General features: G+C 38.1%; 2 protein-coding genes across 2 annotated transcripts in view; one reads left to right on the top strand and one right to left on the bottom strand.

Annotated features, from left to right (window-relative positions):
• The window catches only part of LOC308687382 (uncharacterized protein), a 439,906-nt gene that overhangs the window by 33,977 nt on the left and 388,321 nt on the right, over nt 1-17,608 (top strand). The gene's annotated exons all lie outside the window — the stretch shown is intronic.
• The window catches only part of adamts17 (ADAM metallopeptidase with thrombospondin type 1 motif, 17), a 163,754-nt gene continuing 152,203 nt past the window's right edge, over nt 6,058-17,608 (bottom strand). The window contains exons 22-23 of the mRNA XM_081359916.1: nt 11,083-11,260; nt 6,058-8,900 (exon numbers count right to left, since the gene is read on the bottom strand). Coding sequence (XP_081216042.1) covers nt 8,749-8,900; nt 11,083-11,260 — 330 coding nt within the window. The 3' untranslated portion in view covers nt 6,058-8,748. The remainder of the gene's footprint in view (nt 8,901-11,082; nt 11,261-17,608) is intronic.

The raw sequence follows: 17,608 nt of genomic DNA, 5'->3' as shown, positions 1-17,608 counted from the left end.
TACATGATTGTTGCAAAACTTACATTGTGTAAACATAATTGGCTATGAAACATCTAATTCAGTGGTGTACAGACCATAATTTAGTCCCGAATACCAAAAATCCCAAAGAGATCATCGCAGACACCCACTCCCCTTTGTGTATCAATGGAGAGGAAGCAGAGAGTGTAAATGACATCTAGTTCCTTGAAGTCTAAATAACACAAGATCTCTCTTGGTCCATCAATACCTCTCATCTGGTGAACAAAACAAAACAAAGGCTATTCTTCCTGTGAAAAATGAAGCAGGCCAGGAAAGCTGCCCACAAAGCTACCTAATGAATATCATTTTACTATAAAGAGCATAATACAGAGCATACTTGCCTATAGGATTATGGTTTGCAATGCTTCACTGTGGAAAACCGCAGAGAGCTGTGTAGTTAGAACAGAACAGCGGATCAGGCACTGAGCTTGGATACAGTGTATGCCAGTCGGTTACATAAAGCCAGCTGCATTTTTATGGTTCCTACGCATCCAGGATGCAGAATGTTTGTCCCTTTACCGTCTGGGAAGAGGTAGAGGGCCATTAAGTCTAGGACAAACAGGCTAAAGCACAGCTTCTTTAAAAAAGCTGTATCTGCTCTAAGACCTCCCACTCCCGCTTCATTTTCTAACTCCCTAATTCTTTATAACTATCAAGGACAAAGGACTGCTTTTTAACATTGAAGGACATATAAGACATGCACTACAACATTATTTTATACAATGTACAATATGCCTTCAGGGGCTTTTATGTAATTTAATTTGTATGCTTATATTTTATACAATGACAATAAAGTATCTTACTTGCTCTTACCTACTATGCAAATTGTTGCACTGAATTACATTCAACAATCTACATAAATGTTTTATAAATGATTTGAAGAAACCGTTTTCCTCAAATTTAAGGCCCACTATTCCCTTTCGAGAACAAGTGTGGGCATCTGCAGGTTGGAATAATGTGCGTGATGAAAGGTTGGGTCGTGGAGAAAGGTCTTTATCATTGGTCTCGAAAGCTGTCTCTCAGGGTGCGGGGAATGGTTGGAAATGGTTTCTGATGTACCAATTACTCTGACCTGCAGCTATCCCTGTCTCTTCGAGGGAACTTCTATGCTGCATCAGCTGCTGATGCTATGGGGATGTAAGGCGGGTGCCAGCAAGTCTGGGCTACCCCTTGAGAAAGCAAAAGGCTCTCCTGAGAATTAACATTTGAACTCTCTCTTGTAACAGCAACATCCGAGACGCACCACACAGTGCAGCTCACACCTCACCTTTACAGTCTCATCATCTTCCCCTGCTCTCCCTCTTCTCCTCCTTACCTAAAACTCACTAAAAACCTATGCAATGTTAAATATGTACAATAAGTAACTACACATGTTTGGTATCATTTAAAATGTTTCAGTGCGCCTGGTAAAATGGTCTCATTCTCTCAGCCATAATACAAAGCTCCAAGAAGTTCTAGAATATGAGAAATATTGTGTGCCCCTTAAAAGGTGTGCCCTCCCCCAGAACCTCCATTCAAACTACTATTCTCTTCCATAGACAACAAGAACCCATTCAGTCACAAATTCTGATCCCACAGTTGTGAACCCCTCAATAGGGGACCAAAATCTAATTATAAAGACAAACACAACCATTTGGATTTTGAATAATTGTTTTATTACCTGGCCAATAAATTGTAAACATTTGATTGTATTCTGACTGACTCTGATATTGTTTTCCCAAGTAGATTAAATGGATTCGAATGTTACTGCAAGTCTGCGTCAGATTAGTGACGACTAATATTTGGCACTGATTCAAGTGTACTTGGTTTGCAAAGACAAGAAGTGAATTTCCGTTTAGGACAGCAAAAAGGCTGCTTGACCAACCTAAATTTGGGTGTGTCTTACCTCCGTTTTAATTTAATGTTACTTTTAAGTGTACGTGGGAAACCACGGAATGGCCAATCCAAAGCTATTATAAGAGAAGTAATGTTGGTCGAATTATATATGTAGTAGTGGCCATACCTCTTCAAGTGTATGCAAAAACCACGGGGGCTATACAAAAGTATCTGTGATTGTGTAAGCGTGAATGCGACCATCTCAGGTAACTGAGTTTAAACTGGTCCGGCTCAAAGCATGAGACTGCGGAAGGCCGTTTAGATGAACAATATCTGCGGAGTCATCAGTGACCAGCACTGGTGAGCCTTCCCTTTCTTCCAGACCTGCACACTGAGGTGCGTGGAGACATCCATACTAAGCCCATGTGGTCCATTCGGCTTCAGGTTATTCGAATGTAGAGGTTCTGAGCGAGTAGGGTTCTTGATGGATGCCTTGGGTGGAAAGGAATTTCCATCCATAGCACCAGAAGCTGATGCAGCGTAAGTTCCCTTGAAAGGGAACGTCTAGGGATACGTATGTAACCCCTGTCGCTTTCTATGCTTTGGGCATGCCGGCACATCTTCCTTCAGACAATACAAATCTGATGACATGTTCTCAGGCACCCTTCTTATACGCTGACCACTGCGTTGGCCATATTATGCCGTGTTCGTACACGTACTTCAGACGCTGGGTTCTGTGAGGGTGCATTCCCATAGCGTCATCAGCTGACGCAGCATCTCGTTCCCTTTCTCAGGGAACCGGGGTTACGTTACGTTTGTATTTATTGTCTTTTTGAGTAATATCCTGATACAAAAAGGAGCAACACATTCATGTAACCTAAATATTGTATGAAAACATTAAGCTGTTCACTTTACATCCATCCCTTCCCTCATCTAAGGAGTTTTGAAGACAATCTGGACATCTACTCCAGGGTTATTACACTCAGCGTTGAGTAAATGTCACATCACCTCTGTCTGAAGGGCATTATCACAGCGATCTTCTCCCTCCAACTTCATTCAGATCCGATAACAGCTGACGTGTGGCTCGCTGCTTAGTTATTCTGGCTGTGTGAGGTCAGAGAGAACTGAAGGAATCCAGAGGGAGAAAATCATCAGAAATGACTCTGAAGTCTTGCAGATAGCGGCATCTCAACCGGTGCTAGAGGGCATCTCCAACCATCCTTTGTCAGATTTATTAATTTATTTCGAGTGAACTACACAACAGTTCACTATTTTGGAGTCAGTAAGATATTTTAAGCAAAGCTGAATTATCAGCATCATTACTCCAGTCTTCAGTGTCACGTGATCCTTCTGATTATAATCAATGATGGACAGTTGTGCTGCTTAGTATTTTTGTGGAACGTTTTAAAAAAAAGCATTTATTGGAAATGGAAATCTTTCATAACATTATAAATGTATTAACTGTCACTCTGTTCAATATAATGCATCCTTGCTGAATATCAGTATTCATTTCTTTACTGACCCCAAACCTTTGAGCAATAGCATATCTCTTTAAATAACCAACATGAGAAGCACAGAAGTGCACTATGGGTCTTAGATAATTCACAAAACAGTCCTTAAGATTAGCTGGTTTTGAGAAGAAAACATCACAACTGAATAACAAAGTGTCTCAAGACGCATCTCTTCACCTCATAAATGTTTGTTATCCATCATAACATCAGTCTGAGACAAAAGCTGTTGAGATGTCCAGTGATGTCAGCGGAGTGCTGATTTCTGCAGGACTCACTGGGAGGTTTTAATCACAGTGCCGCTGAACAGGACAAGATGAACAGAGGAACAAAGACGACCAGCTGGGCTGTGATGTGACAAACCTTCCAATCGAGGAGAAGAACATGATTGAGAATTTGAACATATAACAGTGTCCTGCTGCGAATATGACAGGGATAGACACTTATGCTCTCATTCTGATTTTTTAAGGAGCTCATGTGGATTTCCTGACAATGTTGTTGTAGTTGAAGCGTCCTCTCATTTCCTCTTTTGATGCTTGATCTGAAGGTATGTGACAGTGGAATGAATCAGAAGAATCATAAGATATTCTAGTACACGTACTGTGTTAGATTAAACTGGGAAGGGTCATAGCACTTGCATATTGTTGTCCTATTGTTAGTTTCATTGCTTTCTATCGTTCTCATTTGTAAGTTGCTGTGGATAAAAGCGTCTGCTAAATGAATAAATGTAAATGTAAAATAAATGTAAGAACACACTTTAGAGATGTTCTAGTAGATTCTATGAAGAACAGCTTCTGAACAATATAGTAACGCAGAGGAACAGCTGATGACCAGCACATGGAGTTCAGCCCCGAAATGGAAGTCTTGAAGAAATAATTCTTCCAAAAACGAAAATGATGCGAGTAGTTACTCTCATGCCCATCATGTTGTTTTTTAGTCTTTCATGAAACAGCAAATGAGATTCTTGACAGAATGTCCAAGCGGATCATTTGAATGGAACAGGGTTTCCTTTAATTAAATAAATGGAAACACTGTACAATAAGGTCCATTAGTAAACGTTAGTTAATGCATTAACTAACAATTACATTTGATACAGTATTTATTAATTTATGTTAACATTAGTTAATAAAACACAACTGTTCATTGTTAGTTCAAGTTGGCAAAGATCCACTATATAATATTAACAGATAAAACTTTTGCTGTTAATGTACTGTAGTAAATGTTGAAATTAGATCAACTAAGATTAATAAATGCTAGAAGTATTTTTTATTTATTTATTATTATTATGTTAACTATGTAGTTAACTAATGTAAGCAAATAGAACCTTCTTGAAAAATGTTACCAATTAAACCATCAAGACTTCTTTTATCAACAGCTTCACCAACTAAGCTGAACATCTTGGCTCTACTGGTCTTTTCAGGAGAAACCTTCATGATTTAGAGCAATAATACATTAAATATCAATTATTAAATCCATGTCAAACCTGTTGCCAGACAGATGGTGGTAAAAAGGCTCCACCAGAAATTTCCACTGAACATCTGTGGCTGAAATTAAACCAAAACAGAAAAAGTGTTGGAGATGTTTCACCCCAGAGTGTCCACATCATTCATCCAAAGAGTTTGAGCATATTAAGGAGCCAGTGGCAGATTTCTGCAGAGGCTCCCGCCATAGTCTGCAAACAGAGGAGCTGTTGAGTAAATTGAGGAAAAAGTTGCTCATGAAACTTCACTGCATAATACGTGAATAAAACGTCTGTGCTGAAATTTCAGATTGAGATCTTCATGAGGTCATGTGCTGAAAACGCTTAAACGATCTGCTCTCACGCACCGACAGATGCAGAAATACACGCCACATTCTGGAGAGGTTCACTGGCTGATTTTGAGAAGATTATGAAAACAACTTTTTTAATTCCATACACCTATGACCATTTCACTTCAATTCTTTAAACAGTCTATTTTGTGTAATGGTGTGAATGTCAGAACGCCCACCGTAACACAAAGAGTCTCCAGCATACAGAGGATTTGAGATGAGCACTTAAACGAGGCGGTGACCTTCTCCTCACGCCCTTCACAGCTACGCCAGTGTCATTACACTGACAGCGGCAGATTTACGGGTGAGAACAGCAGGCCGCGCAGCCGTTCGTCAAGCATACGCTCATCCTCTCGACGTAATATATTCACAGTGTTACAGCCGACAAACATTAGAATCAGCAAAATAAAAACGCAAACTGCTGAAGAACGAGCCGGGGAACTTCACAAGGTTGTGACGGAGAACTCTGAACAAAACCAAGAGCTCTCTTCTGGTAAAACATCATGCAGGAAACCAGATTACAATAATTAAAAACTCATATTGTTATTTGCAGCATGATAAAAAAAGTACATGAAAATCTGGACAGAGAAAAACCAAACGTCTTTAATAGGGCCTGAGTGTGTAAATGATAGTTCAATATAAAACTACTAAGCTATAAAATATCATTTAAAAAATATCATTTAAAATTGATGCACACACACAAAAGCATGATACAGGATATACATTTATTATTATTATATATTTTTGAACAGTCTGAAATGTTCAAATTAGCACCATCAAAAGTGGAAGTTTAAGTACCAATCACATGTGCAACTATTGACATACAGTACTGGAATACACAAGCAATATTCACTATACCTGGAACATGAAGCTGTTGCACCCAATAGTTCTGACAAAAGCAGGTAGATACAATATGTATTAAATAATCCTAAAAAACATTAAAAAACACACGTTTCATTTAAATACATACAAAAGTACAGGAACAAAACGTGAAAAAGAAAAAGAAAAAGAAAAAAAAACGGCTGAATTTCACAGTAGTGAAATTTGTCAAGCACCTGTGGTGACCTTGTGCAACCTGGTAGATCAGAGCCAAGGTCTCAAACACACACGTAAGCTCTGTTCCAAAAACCAGACAGCATTTCAAGGTCAATTTGTTTGCTATGCATTTCATCCTTACTGGAGTAGCATAAAACTCAACGAGTTGTTGTCACTAGTGAGGTTTCATTCAGTTAGGATGCTATCTTAGAAGGCAGCTCCCCATGTAGGCCGTAGGCAACTCAGTATGATTTGAGGCTCTCATGAATATGCAGTGTCACTCTTGGCCATGGAGTTATTTTATGAAATACAAACTTAAAATGTCACGTTTCCTGACCACATCCTAACTGTAAAAGTACCTTGTAAACTCCTATAAATTGTATCCAGATTTTAACTATGAGATTTGGACTGTGATATTTGTTACAAAATTTGTTGCTATTGTTCCTAAATTCTGTAAAATAAAAAGGGCCTGTCTATGGGGTTTGCATACTGCCTCTATTGCACAATATGAAAACTACAATAATTACAAAAATTACAATTTTAAACAAAGGAATTATTGTCTCATACTGATGACAGATTAATAAGATATACAAGCACAGAGTCAAGAGTAGCATGTTTGAGTGCGACAACTGTGGCACTGCAGCACCATCAGACAGGAAAAAAACAAGGTCTAGAGACACGGGGGGGTTTTAAGTTCAACTTTTAAAAAACGCGTCTCTAGACCTTGTTTCTTTCCACTTCACTGACCTGCGTCTGGTCGTTTTTTTTAAACACACAAAAAAGTGTGAAATGTGTGAATGATCCCTAAAATATGATTAGACACATACATAACATTTCCTGTACCCTGATTTGACTACACTTTAAAGGAACAGTGCACCCCAAAACTAAAAAGGCTCTTGTCATTTATTTATCCTCATGTTTTTAGGATTCTTTGACGAAAGAACAGAATTTATTTGAAATCGAATAGAAATCTCTAACATTATAAATGTCTTAACTGTCACTTTTGATCGATCTAACGCATCCTTGCTGAATAAAAGTATTCATTTCTTCTATTTTTTTTTAAAGCAGTATAGTGTATGACTATGTTTTATTTATTCTGCAGTCACAAGACACCCTCTGTGCAATCTAAATAGGCATTACTGAAAATTTCTAGTGTTCAAAAGAAGAAATGAGAGCATACTGGTTCCGAACGACATGAGCTTGAGTAAAATAATGACATTTTCATTTTGGGGTGAACAACGATGCACCAAAGGCAACAGACTAATGAAGACTCACTTGTTTACACTGCAGAAGAGATCATGTACTGTTAAAATATATGAAACAACTCAGCAAATATCTAAAACACACAGAGAGTGTGGTAAATAATGCAAAGAAACCTAGATGACAAAAAGAAAGTGGCCACATTCTGAGAGAGCCACAAATTCGCCTAGTTTTATATAAAATACATAAACCCTAAAGAGGAAAATTACCCAAATGGGACACTTATTATCAACTTGGCTGCTCGACTGCATTGAGATGGCTCTTTATGAATTAGATAGCACACGCTACTTCAGCTCTTTTCCAAAACCTAGTGAGCTGCCTACGTAGGCAGTATTTTAAGACTCTCAGTGTGAAGGCTGTTCAAAAAGGTAGGCAGAATGATTGATTATACAACCTTTATGTCTTCTTTTGCTGCAGATGCAGAGAATGAGAACTACAATAATGCACTGCATAATCTATTATTATATGCACGCATAATGCAAAGATATGGCTTAAACAGTAGAGTATGGCACTGGCAAAGCCAACATCATGGGGTTCGATACTGTGAATGCATACCAAATGCATAAATGTAAATGCATTGCAACAAGCTCAGAAAAAAAGAAGCTGATGGATGAAATAACAGAGATAAAATGTTTGAAAATATATATATAATCCATTCAATACCTAAACATATCAGCAAAAATAGTTCATCTTAATAAACAATGGACTATTTTATCCAATATTTAATGTCTCGCAGTGTTGCTCTGTTAGATTAGCAACAGATTAATTTTAAACTCTATTGAAACCATGTGTAAGGATCAAGGTAGATCACTAGGTTTTGGTTACAGAGCCAACAGACAAGTTATTATTATTCTAAGAAATAAAAGCATAAACAAGTTAAAAGATAATTGATCCGAGTCTGAAAAAAAAAGTCTGTCAGTTATTGGCCAACCAGTGGCCTTAAGAAAGAAAATCACAGCTGGTAATCTGGAGAAATGAGCCAGTATGCTGAAGAAGTCACTTCCAGGGACTAAAAGGGTAGATTACAGCAAAACATGACAAAACAAGAAACCTTCAAGTCCAAAAACAAGAAACAAACGTAATGCAAGTACGCAAACGCTTGGCGAACACACTGCAAGTACATACTTTGGTAGTAACAAACCTCAGTGCCTTCAAAAGTTTGCATAGTGTGTTCTGCTTGTAATATCTGTTCCACTGCTTTCAGGCTGCTTTTATTTTCACATAATAACATTTTCAAATATAAAACATATTATTCTTGACAGTACAAATGGGAAAGGCAAAAATAAACCTTTATGTGTTGTTTTCAAGTCTTGGGGGGCATTTTGTTGGTGTAAAAGTCTCTGCAGGTCTGGCAGCAGCGTTGGTACCAGCGCATGTCCTGGCACAGGTTCTTATCTCGGATCACCCTGCAGTAAACCGCCCACTGATCCCCCGTGCACTTGTACGTCAATGCAGCTGCCAGGAATGACAGAAGGACAGGACACGGCATTTCATAGATTCAATTATATTTGAATGATCCCTGACAACATGCATACATCAGGCCAGACATGTACATGTGTGCAGTTCACCTATAAGATGTTCAATGTTGCTGTTACACACTGTGAAAAATGATTTTTCGAATTTGTAAATAAAACAAAGATCACAAAAAAATACTATTTTAGACTCTCTACTCCAAACATTTCACATTTAAATTAATGTTACTTGCCGATTCGTAAACACTTTACAATAAGGTTTTCTTAGTTAACATTAGTTAAGTACATTTTTGACGTAAGTGTTTCCTCAAGTTTCATGACACTTTAACATAAACAATGAACAATACTTCTACAGCCTATAATCTTAGTCAGTGTTCATTTCAACATTTACTAAATTTAAAAAAAAAAAAAAGTATTTGTTAACATTAGTTAATGCACTGAGAACTAACATGAACAATGAAATATATTTTTTACTTACTAACAATAACAAAGATTACAAAACACTTCATATATTGTTCATTGTCAGTTTATGTTAGCTAATGCATTAGCTAATGTGAACACGCAACCTTATTGTAAAGTGTTACTGCTGAGTCTTTGTAATTATTTGTACTAGCAATTTCTGAGTGAACACTGTTTCTGAGTAAATCCTATACCTTTTTTTTCAGTGTAGAAGGACATTCGGCATATAAACATTTAGAGAGTATGTGAATCTGCTCTTATTTAGATGTTTTTCAGATTATTTTAACGTGATGCTTTCCAGATGATGCTTCTTTTAGCAGATGTCTTGGCAATGAAATGTTTATGCAGTACAATGAAATGTTTATTGCTTAAAGCAAAGAGAGGCTCTATTCCAAAACCTAGTGAGCTGTTTACTGCCCACAGTACAATTAAGGCAGCATCCTAACTGAAATGGAAATGGACTAATTTGGATCACTCAACATAGGCAGGATTAAGTCAATTTAAAATATAATGAGGAATTGGAATTGCCTTTGCATCAGAAGTGCATGATGTGTAAATGTGCAGCATGCTATTATTTGGAACACAGGATTATTATTATTTTTATGTATATACATTGAAAACTCTTTGTCCTAAAGGTCTTATTTGGATTTTGATCTCAAATTTTTTTTGCAGAATGTTTATTTGTTCATTATTTAATCTATTTTTTTTATAATTATTATTTATTTATTTTCTATCTTTGTTAAAAATTTCTTTGAATTTTTTTCCTTGGATTTCATTGATTTATTGGATTGGTTAATTCACTGATTGACCATGTTAGGTGTGATTGTTTATCATGTTGATATAAAAGTTTTTGATATTTGTTGTTTTGTCCCAAGATGCAAGTAATGATATCCCAAGTAATGTTTTTTTTTTTATAAAAGCTACTTAAAAGGCCTAATGCTGGTTTAATCTATGGCCTGTCTGTGGAACCAGGCCGATATGACTTAAATGCAGTTTGTTTTATATTTATTTAAGGCAAAGTTTAGATTTTTTAAAATATTTTCAATTATATTTTATTTTTATATTTTCTGTTTTAATTAAAATTTTAGTTAAAGTTTTAGTTTTTTGTTGGGTTTTTCGTCATTTTTATCAGTTTTTTTTTTCAAAGACTGTAAGTTTTAGTTTTAATTTCTTTAGGTTTATTTATTTTAGCACTTAAACTAAATGAAAATGAGAAATATTGCCTTGTCAACTAGGTGAAATAAAATAAGCAAGTTTTATTTACATTTTATTTTATTTCAGTTAATGTTTATTTAGTTTGAAGTAATTAAATTTTTTATGGTTATAGTTTTGGTTTAGTTGTAGTTTTAACTGACGATAAAGTCTATATATCATATATTTTAAACCCAAATGATAAATAATTATAGATGATGCTATAATTAAAGCAATATCCAGTAATATGATGTAACTTTAGTAATGCATCATAAAAAATGGATTTTTTTTTTTTTTTTGTGTGACATTTCTGGTTCAAACTGGGTGAAACAAGGATAAATAATGAACAGCGGGACATGAGTGTATACAAGCCCGGTGCCACAAGGGATAAAAGAGGGCATTGCCCACTCAGATCTGATTTGTTTCAATTTGTAACCCCTGCCCCTCGAAACACGATTTTTAGTGAGGAGTCTATAAATCAGGATACACAAACATCTTTAACTGTAAAGTCTTACCCAGTCTAGGAGAGGTGATGGTGTTCACATTGACTTTTACGTTACATGCCCCCTGATGACACTGCCTGTACGCAGGGGGCTTCAGGACTACTGGGCAGTTGCTGCCATGCCGACCGGTCACTTTGTGCATGCATTGGACCACTCTGGATTGCAAGCCCCGCCCACAGGATGAGGAGCACTGCAATGAATCAATGATGACATCACAATAGATTTAAAAAAAAAAATCACATCATAACCTGCTCTGACAGATTTTTACTCATTTTTACTCACAAAAATGCATAATCAATATTTCAAAACTGTCAACATCATGTTTAAATAATAGATTATCGGATAATCAGATTATATTGATAACCAGGAATACAATTTGATAGCAGTGGTATCATATATTATGATTTTTTAGCTCAAATCATGCCAAAAACTCTATTTTTCAGGCTGGTCAAGCTAATTCACTTGTATATTCAAAAGTTAACAAAGGTGATATTGGCCATTTTAACTGTAAATCAGGTGGGACTATTATTGAGTGTTGCTGTATGATTTCTCCAAAAGATTATTACACTTGGGCCATTTCCTATGCATACAATGTGACAAAATAAAATGACAAACAATTAAAAAAAAAAGAATAAAAATTGAATAAATAAATAAAATATTCCAATGATGTGAGGATGAAAAACCTTTGAACACTGCATTTTCATGGTACCCTAATGAGCAGTGTTGTCTCCAGGCAAAACCAAAGTTTCCTCTTTTCTGTTCAGAAACAATAACGATTCATAAGCCTGACCTAATTTACATACGTACACACATACGTGTGCTGCAAGTGCTCGAAAACTCTAAAACATCTTCAGCTTTCGCTTGACATCTCTGCTCATGAGGAGTTTATAATTACACTGTTTTCAGGCAAACCACATGCTGTTCAATATCTAAAGATTCAGACATTTTCACAGGCCTCCACTTTATTGATAAACTGCATCCTAATTAAATATTGTTTTGTAGAATTTTATAAATGGATTGGGATTGTGTGAGCCATACTGCAAGACAAAAACTGAAGTTGTGAAACAGTGAATAAACAAACCTTCGGCTGCACAAAATTTAAGTTCAATATTAAAGGAGTGTTACAGGTTCAAAACAACTCAGCAGTATCGACAATATCTGTGGTGTGAAGTTGATCTCCAAAAACCCTAAATTGCACATTCAATTTGGCCAAAATATTTAATAGACAAACACATACAAGATTCAGTGTGAATCTGCTCATTGCAAATTGACTGAATTATATTTCCAGAGGAAGACAACGGGTGGAAAGCTTTCTTCAGTAATGTACTGTTCTGATACCTGTGAGACAAGCAGGAGTCATAATGTCAGAGTATCAGCCACGATCGTTACACTCACGCAGTTAAGACCCAAAGGAAGCTTTATTTCTCCAATAACACGCCGGCAAAATTAAATCAACGTATCTCTGTGACAATCTAATACATTTTAATAGACTTATAGTTCAACAGGGCAGGAACAAATTCAGTTAGTTCATCACTGGCTGAGTAGAGCTGGGAGCAGACAGCATGATGAAATGATAAACAAAATAAATTGACCTGATTATGGCACAGATAACATCATTGACATCAATAGTCCTCAGTAGATCGGGGGAACTAAATATATTCAATATATATTGAGTGGTGCATTTTCAGCCTGGCCAACAATATGCATTTATATAAATGTTTATACACACTTAGATTCAAAAGTTTTTTGTGTGTTTTTGTGCTCAGCCAGGCTGCATTTATTTGATCAAAAATACAGTAATATTGTGAAATATTAAAATAAAAATGTAATTTATTCCTGTGATGCAAAGCTGAATTTTTGGCATCATTACTCCAGTATTCAGTCACATGATCATTCAGAAATCATTCTAATATGTTGATTTGCTGCTCAAAAATAATAATTATTATCAATGTTATTGTATGTACCATTATAATAGTCTTTTCAGTCACTTTTGATCAATTTAATGCAACCTTTCTAATTAAAAGTATTAATTTCTTTCTTTCTTTTTTATTTAAAATAAATAAATATTACTGACCGCAGACTTTTGAATGAAAGTGTAATTTGCATTAAAATGATTATATACTGGCTGAGGAGATTCCCCCCTTCTATGTAAAGCGCTTTGAGGTCTCAGATAAAGCGCTATATAAATGTAACAAATTATTATTATTATTATTATTATACATTTATTTTATTTAATACATTCCAATGTGGAAAAGACATTTAGCCAGACTTTAACTTTTTTGTAACACTTTCATTTCACAGAAATTAGGCACACTGTGATGTCACCATGGACCCCCGTTGAAGACCCCTGGACTATAGAATAGGAGCTGTCGGCTGCCATGGCTACAGACGACACAAACAAAAATTGTTTTCCTAAGTGGCAAAAGGTGCATGAAAGCAATACATTTCCCTGCCTCTGAGGGAACCCAAAATCCTTTCAACAGCGCACAATATTTCACGTTTTACAAGAGATGAAGGGCTATTGAAAATGAAATCAGCATGAAAGTTTAGCATTGATCTCAGTGTTGCCTGTCACCAGAGTCTAGTAAATAACTGCAGTTAGGGAAAGTGTGAGTGGAGTGATTTCAGAACACCCTTACAGATGAATAGGAATACAGAAACTCCAGAAAGCTCAGAGTTCTTAAATACGACATTTTAAAATGCCAAGTAACTAAAGGCCCACTGAAGTGCCAATTTTAAACTTTAGTGACGATGCAACACTGCCTTGATTGTGCAAGTGACAATTCCGGTGTTAACTGTGCAGCTCGCTTATAGTGCAGACGCGATGTGGTGATGTGAAGCCATTTGCGCATTTTGAGAGGGAAAGAGAGCGCGCTGTGATTCACTCACACACAACATTAGAATTATTTTACCCGTGCCGGACAGAGATTGAGACCGTGCCGCTGCATATCATGCCATACCTCTCACGGCAGGCGCACGTCTTTATGCGTTGTTAACATGATGAGATCAATCTTTATAGAGACTGCCGATCAAACTTCCCAAAGCGATTATCGGCCGATAGCGATCGGTAGTCGATCAATCAGAGCACCCCTAATATATATAGGGGGATCTGATTCAACCACAAACACCACAGGGGAGCATTTGCGAAATACTCCACCCTGCCTGACCTGAAGTCAGCATCTCGCATGGTCAACACTCTTGGGGTGCGTACAACGATGTAACTCGCTGTTTCACTACCATAGTACGGTGCATCGTTGAAGAAGTCAACTAGGTAGTCATGACTGTTTCTCAAAACCGTATTTGTCGCAAATTGGTCGTTCAACCACGTTGATTAATGATGTCATGCACGTGGTGGAGTAATAACTTAATGAATCTGTGCTATCGAATCGAACTAATGCTAGATGTTTTGTTGTAAATTACGGACATGGCATCTGAGGACTATTTCAAATTTTTCTCAGTTATTTGCAAATTCAATCATAGGCTCGTTCTTACATAGCAGAGCATGTTCGCACATGCACACTCTTCAAAAACGGTGCTTTAAATCTCTTGACAAACTAAAAGACGTAAATGACATTTGTATGTATTCTAAATAAAATATATAGATTGTACTGAAAGTCAGCTTGCTTGTTTTGATCAAGATAAGGATTTATTTAGTCCACATGTCATGCAAACCTGAAACTCTGCTTTTAACCACAGCTCGAGAGCTGTCTTACCAACCACATAACTTTGTGATTCTGTTTGCAAATGTTTGTTGGAACTATGTTTTCAGGAAACACCGGCATGTTGATCTATGCTGATAACCACGGAACTTGCAACTATTGTTGGCTAATGATGTTTTTGGGAAACGCACCCCTGAATAGGAGTGTTCAACCAGTGAGAAGGGATGCAAAGCTCAGGCAAAAAGCTGCTTCTCACCAGCACCAGAGATGGGTTTCCTGGGGAGCCGAGGACTCAGCAGAAAGACCCTCGGTCGAACAAGTTGCTGGCTACATTTCACTTAACGGCCACCGGTGTTGCTAATAACAAGGGTTTCTGAATTCTACAAATAGCCCCTTAAAAAAAAACTATAGGCTAGAGCCCCTTTCACACAGGACGTTGATCCCGGGAAATTGCTGTAAAATTGCTAGAGTGCCTTCCGTGTGAACGCAAACACGTCCCGGGATTGATGCCGGGATAGGGACCTAGTAACATTGCCGGGATCATGTGAACAAAAGCCAGGGCCAATACCATAAGGGGTGTGTCGTAGTGAAGACGCATGTGCCATCGCGCGACTCTGTTGCTCTTAGAAGAAAGTTTGTGTTCGTCATGAACAAAGAAAGAAAAAATGTCTGCAAACTGGAATGAAGCAGAGACAGGGAGCTCCTTATCGAAAAATATAAAAATAAAAGCTACTTTAATTTTTTTTTTTTTTAAATGGCAAATATTTTCCGGGAGAGATGAACGGAAAATGGGAGCATTGTGTAAACACTCTGCCCACACACTGAATCATTGAAGTTGATAAAAGAAGTTTACAAACAATAGGAAGCCAGAAAAAAACAACAGAGATGACACAAACAAAACAGAATTAGAGAGGAAGATTGTTTATCAAGTTCAGCTGAACCTCAAAGCCATGATGCAATCGTGATGGAACAAACTAATGTAAGTCTCGAAACGATTTTCTATGAGTTTTTTTTTTTTTTTTCATTCAGTGGGTTGGTGATCACACATTTTGACAAAAGTATGTAGAAAATATATATTCTTCCATTTGGAGTAACATTTTAATTTCATGTTCACTGAATTCTATTATCTGACGCCCATTAGCATTAGAAAAATATAGCTGACATGATGCAGACACAAAATGCAGCAATATTAACACAAGTGAAGAGCACTCCAAACACAGGCTGATCCTACCTTGTTACAATCTCTCATCCCATTCAGAAATAAAATATGTAATTGTGTCATTTTGTGTCAAAACACACAATGTGTTCCACATAATTGAAAAGGAATGACATTCACAGCCTGGATAAGAGCACAGCAGCCAAAACACTGAAATAGAACATGATTTTCCTGCTTGAAATAGGCAATTTATAATCAGCAGAGGCCTTTCAGTCAAGCCGTGTCAGTCATACGAATGAATGCTCATGTGTTAATCTACCGGCTGTAATATTTTGCCAGCAGTCATTACTTTAAAAAAATGTTCTGAACTGTATTGTGAAATCAAATAGTGCTAAAAGTGTAATTAGTGACTTTAAGTCTCCCATCATATGCTTCAACTGTTCTATGTAACAGCAAAAACGTCTCGGTTACGTATGGTAACCCTCGTTCCCTGCGGAGGCAACGGAGACGTGAGTCAGAAGTGATTCTGACAAATGGGGATCGCTTGCAAGAGCCCATCTACTTCGAGTGAAACTAAACGAGCCACCAGCTGCCGTGCAACGAAGCGCGAGCATATAATGAGCAGCAGGTGCCTCGCATCCTTGTTTTTACGCGGAGGAGCCGGACCTGTGACTCGGCCGTACAGCGGAAGCTCAGCAACTGTGGCGAGGGGACTCAAGTCTCCGTTCCCTCCTCAGGGAACGAGGGTTACCATGCGTAAACGGACATTCCCCTTTGTCAGCTCACTATGACGCGAATTAGAAGTGATTCTGACGAATGGGGATATCTACCAAAACGCCACTGCTGCTGGGCCTTTGCTGATCATGGAGGAATACACATATGGGGTCGCCGCAGGGACCACTACATATGGACACCTAGCCTAACACAGGTTCCACAATGCATACGAGTGTAGGTCTGGCGTCAGACGCTCTGCAATGCCTGACTGCCGCAGGGGTGACGGAGGAACTCACAGGGTTACCCATTTCTGGGGAACACTACTGAAGCAAATAGACACACATATCTGGCCCATAGGGGCGGCAGTGGCGTTGCAAGCCGACACTAAGAATGGGTCCCTCATGCTACTGGCCACTGGGAGCGAGTATACGGGAAGATACCAGCTCTACACGGAGGCTATAGAATCTAGCGAACGTGTTAGGTGTCCCCTAGCCCGCAGCTCTACATATATCTGTCAGTGAGGCGCCTTGAGCCATCTCCCTGGAGGAAGCAACACTTCACTTGAGTGTGCTCGCATCCCGAACGGGCAAGGCACGCCTTGGGCTTCGTAAGCCAAGGCGATAGCATCCACTATCCAGTGGGCCATCCTCTGCTTGGAGACACCCTTTCCCTTCTGCTGGCCTCCGTAACAGACGAAGAGCTAATCTGAGGTCCCGAAGCTTTGCGTTCTGTCCATGGATAACTGCAAAGAGCGGACGGGACAGAGAAAAGCTAGAGCTGGGTCTGCCTCCTCCAAAGGCAGCGCTTGCAGGTTCACTACCTGATCCCTGAAGGGAGTGGTAGGAACCTTGGGCACATATCCAAGCCGGGGTCTCGGGATAACGTGAGAGTTGGCCATGGTCAGTTGGCAGGTCATGCTTTCCCAACGACTTACCTTCAACTGCATAGTGATGTGCGGCGATGGCGGCAACATACACTTTGAGGGAGGAAGGAATCCATCTTGCAGGAA

The sequence above is a fragment of the Scardinius erythrophthalmus genome (genome assembly GCF_964197995.2).
Source record: "Scardinius erythrophthalmus genome assembly, chromosome: 2".
Taxonomy (NCBI): domain Eukaryota; kingdom Metazoa; phylum Chordata; class Actinopteri; order Cypriniformes; family Leuciscidae; genus Scardinius; species Scardinius erythrophthalmus.
This window is presented reverse-complemented; position numbering and strand designations above follow the sequence as displayed.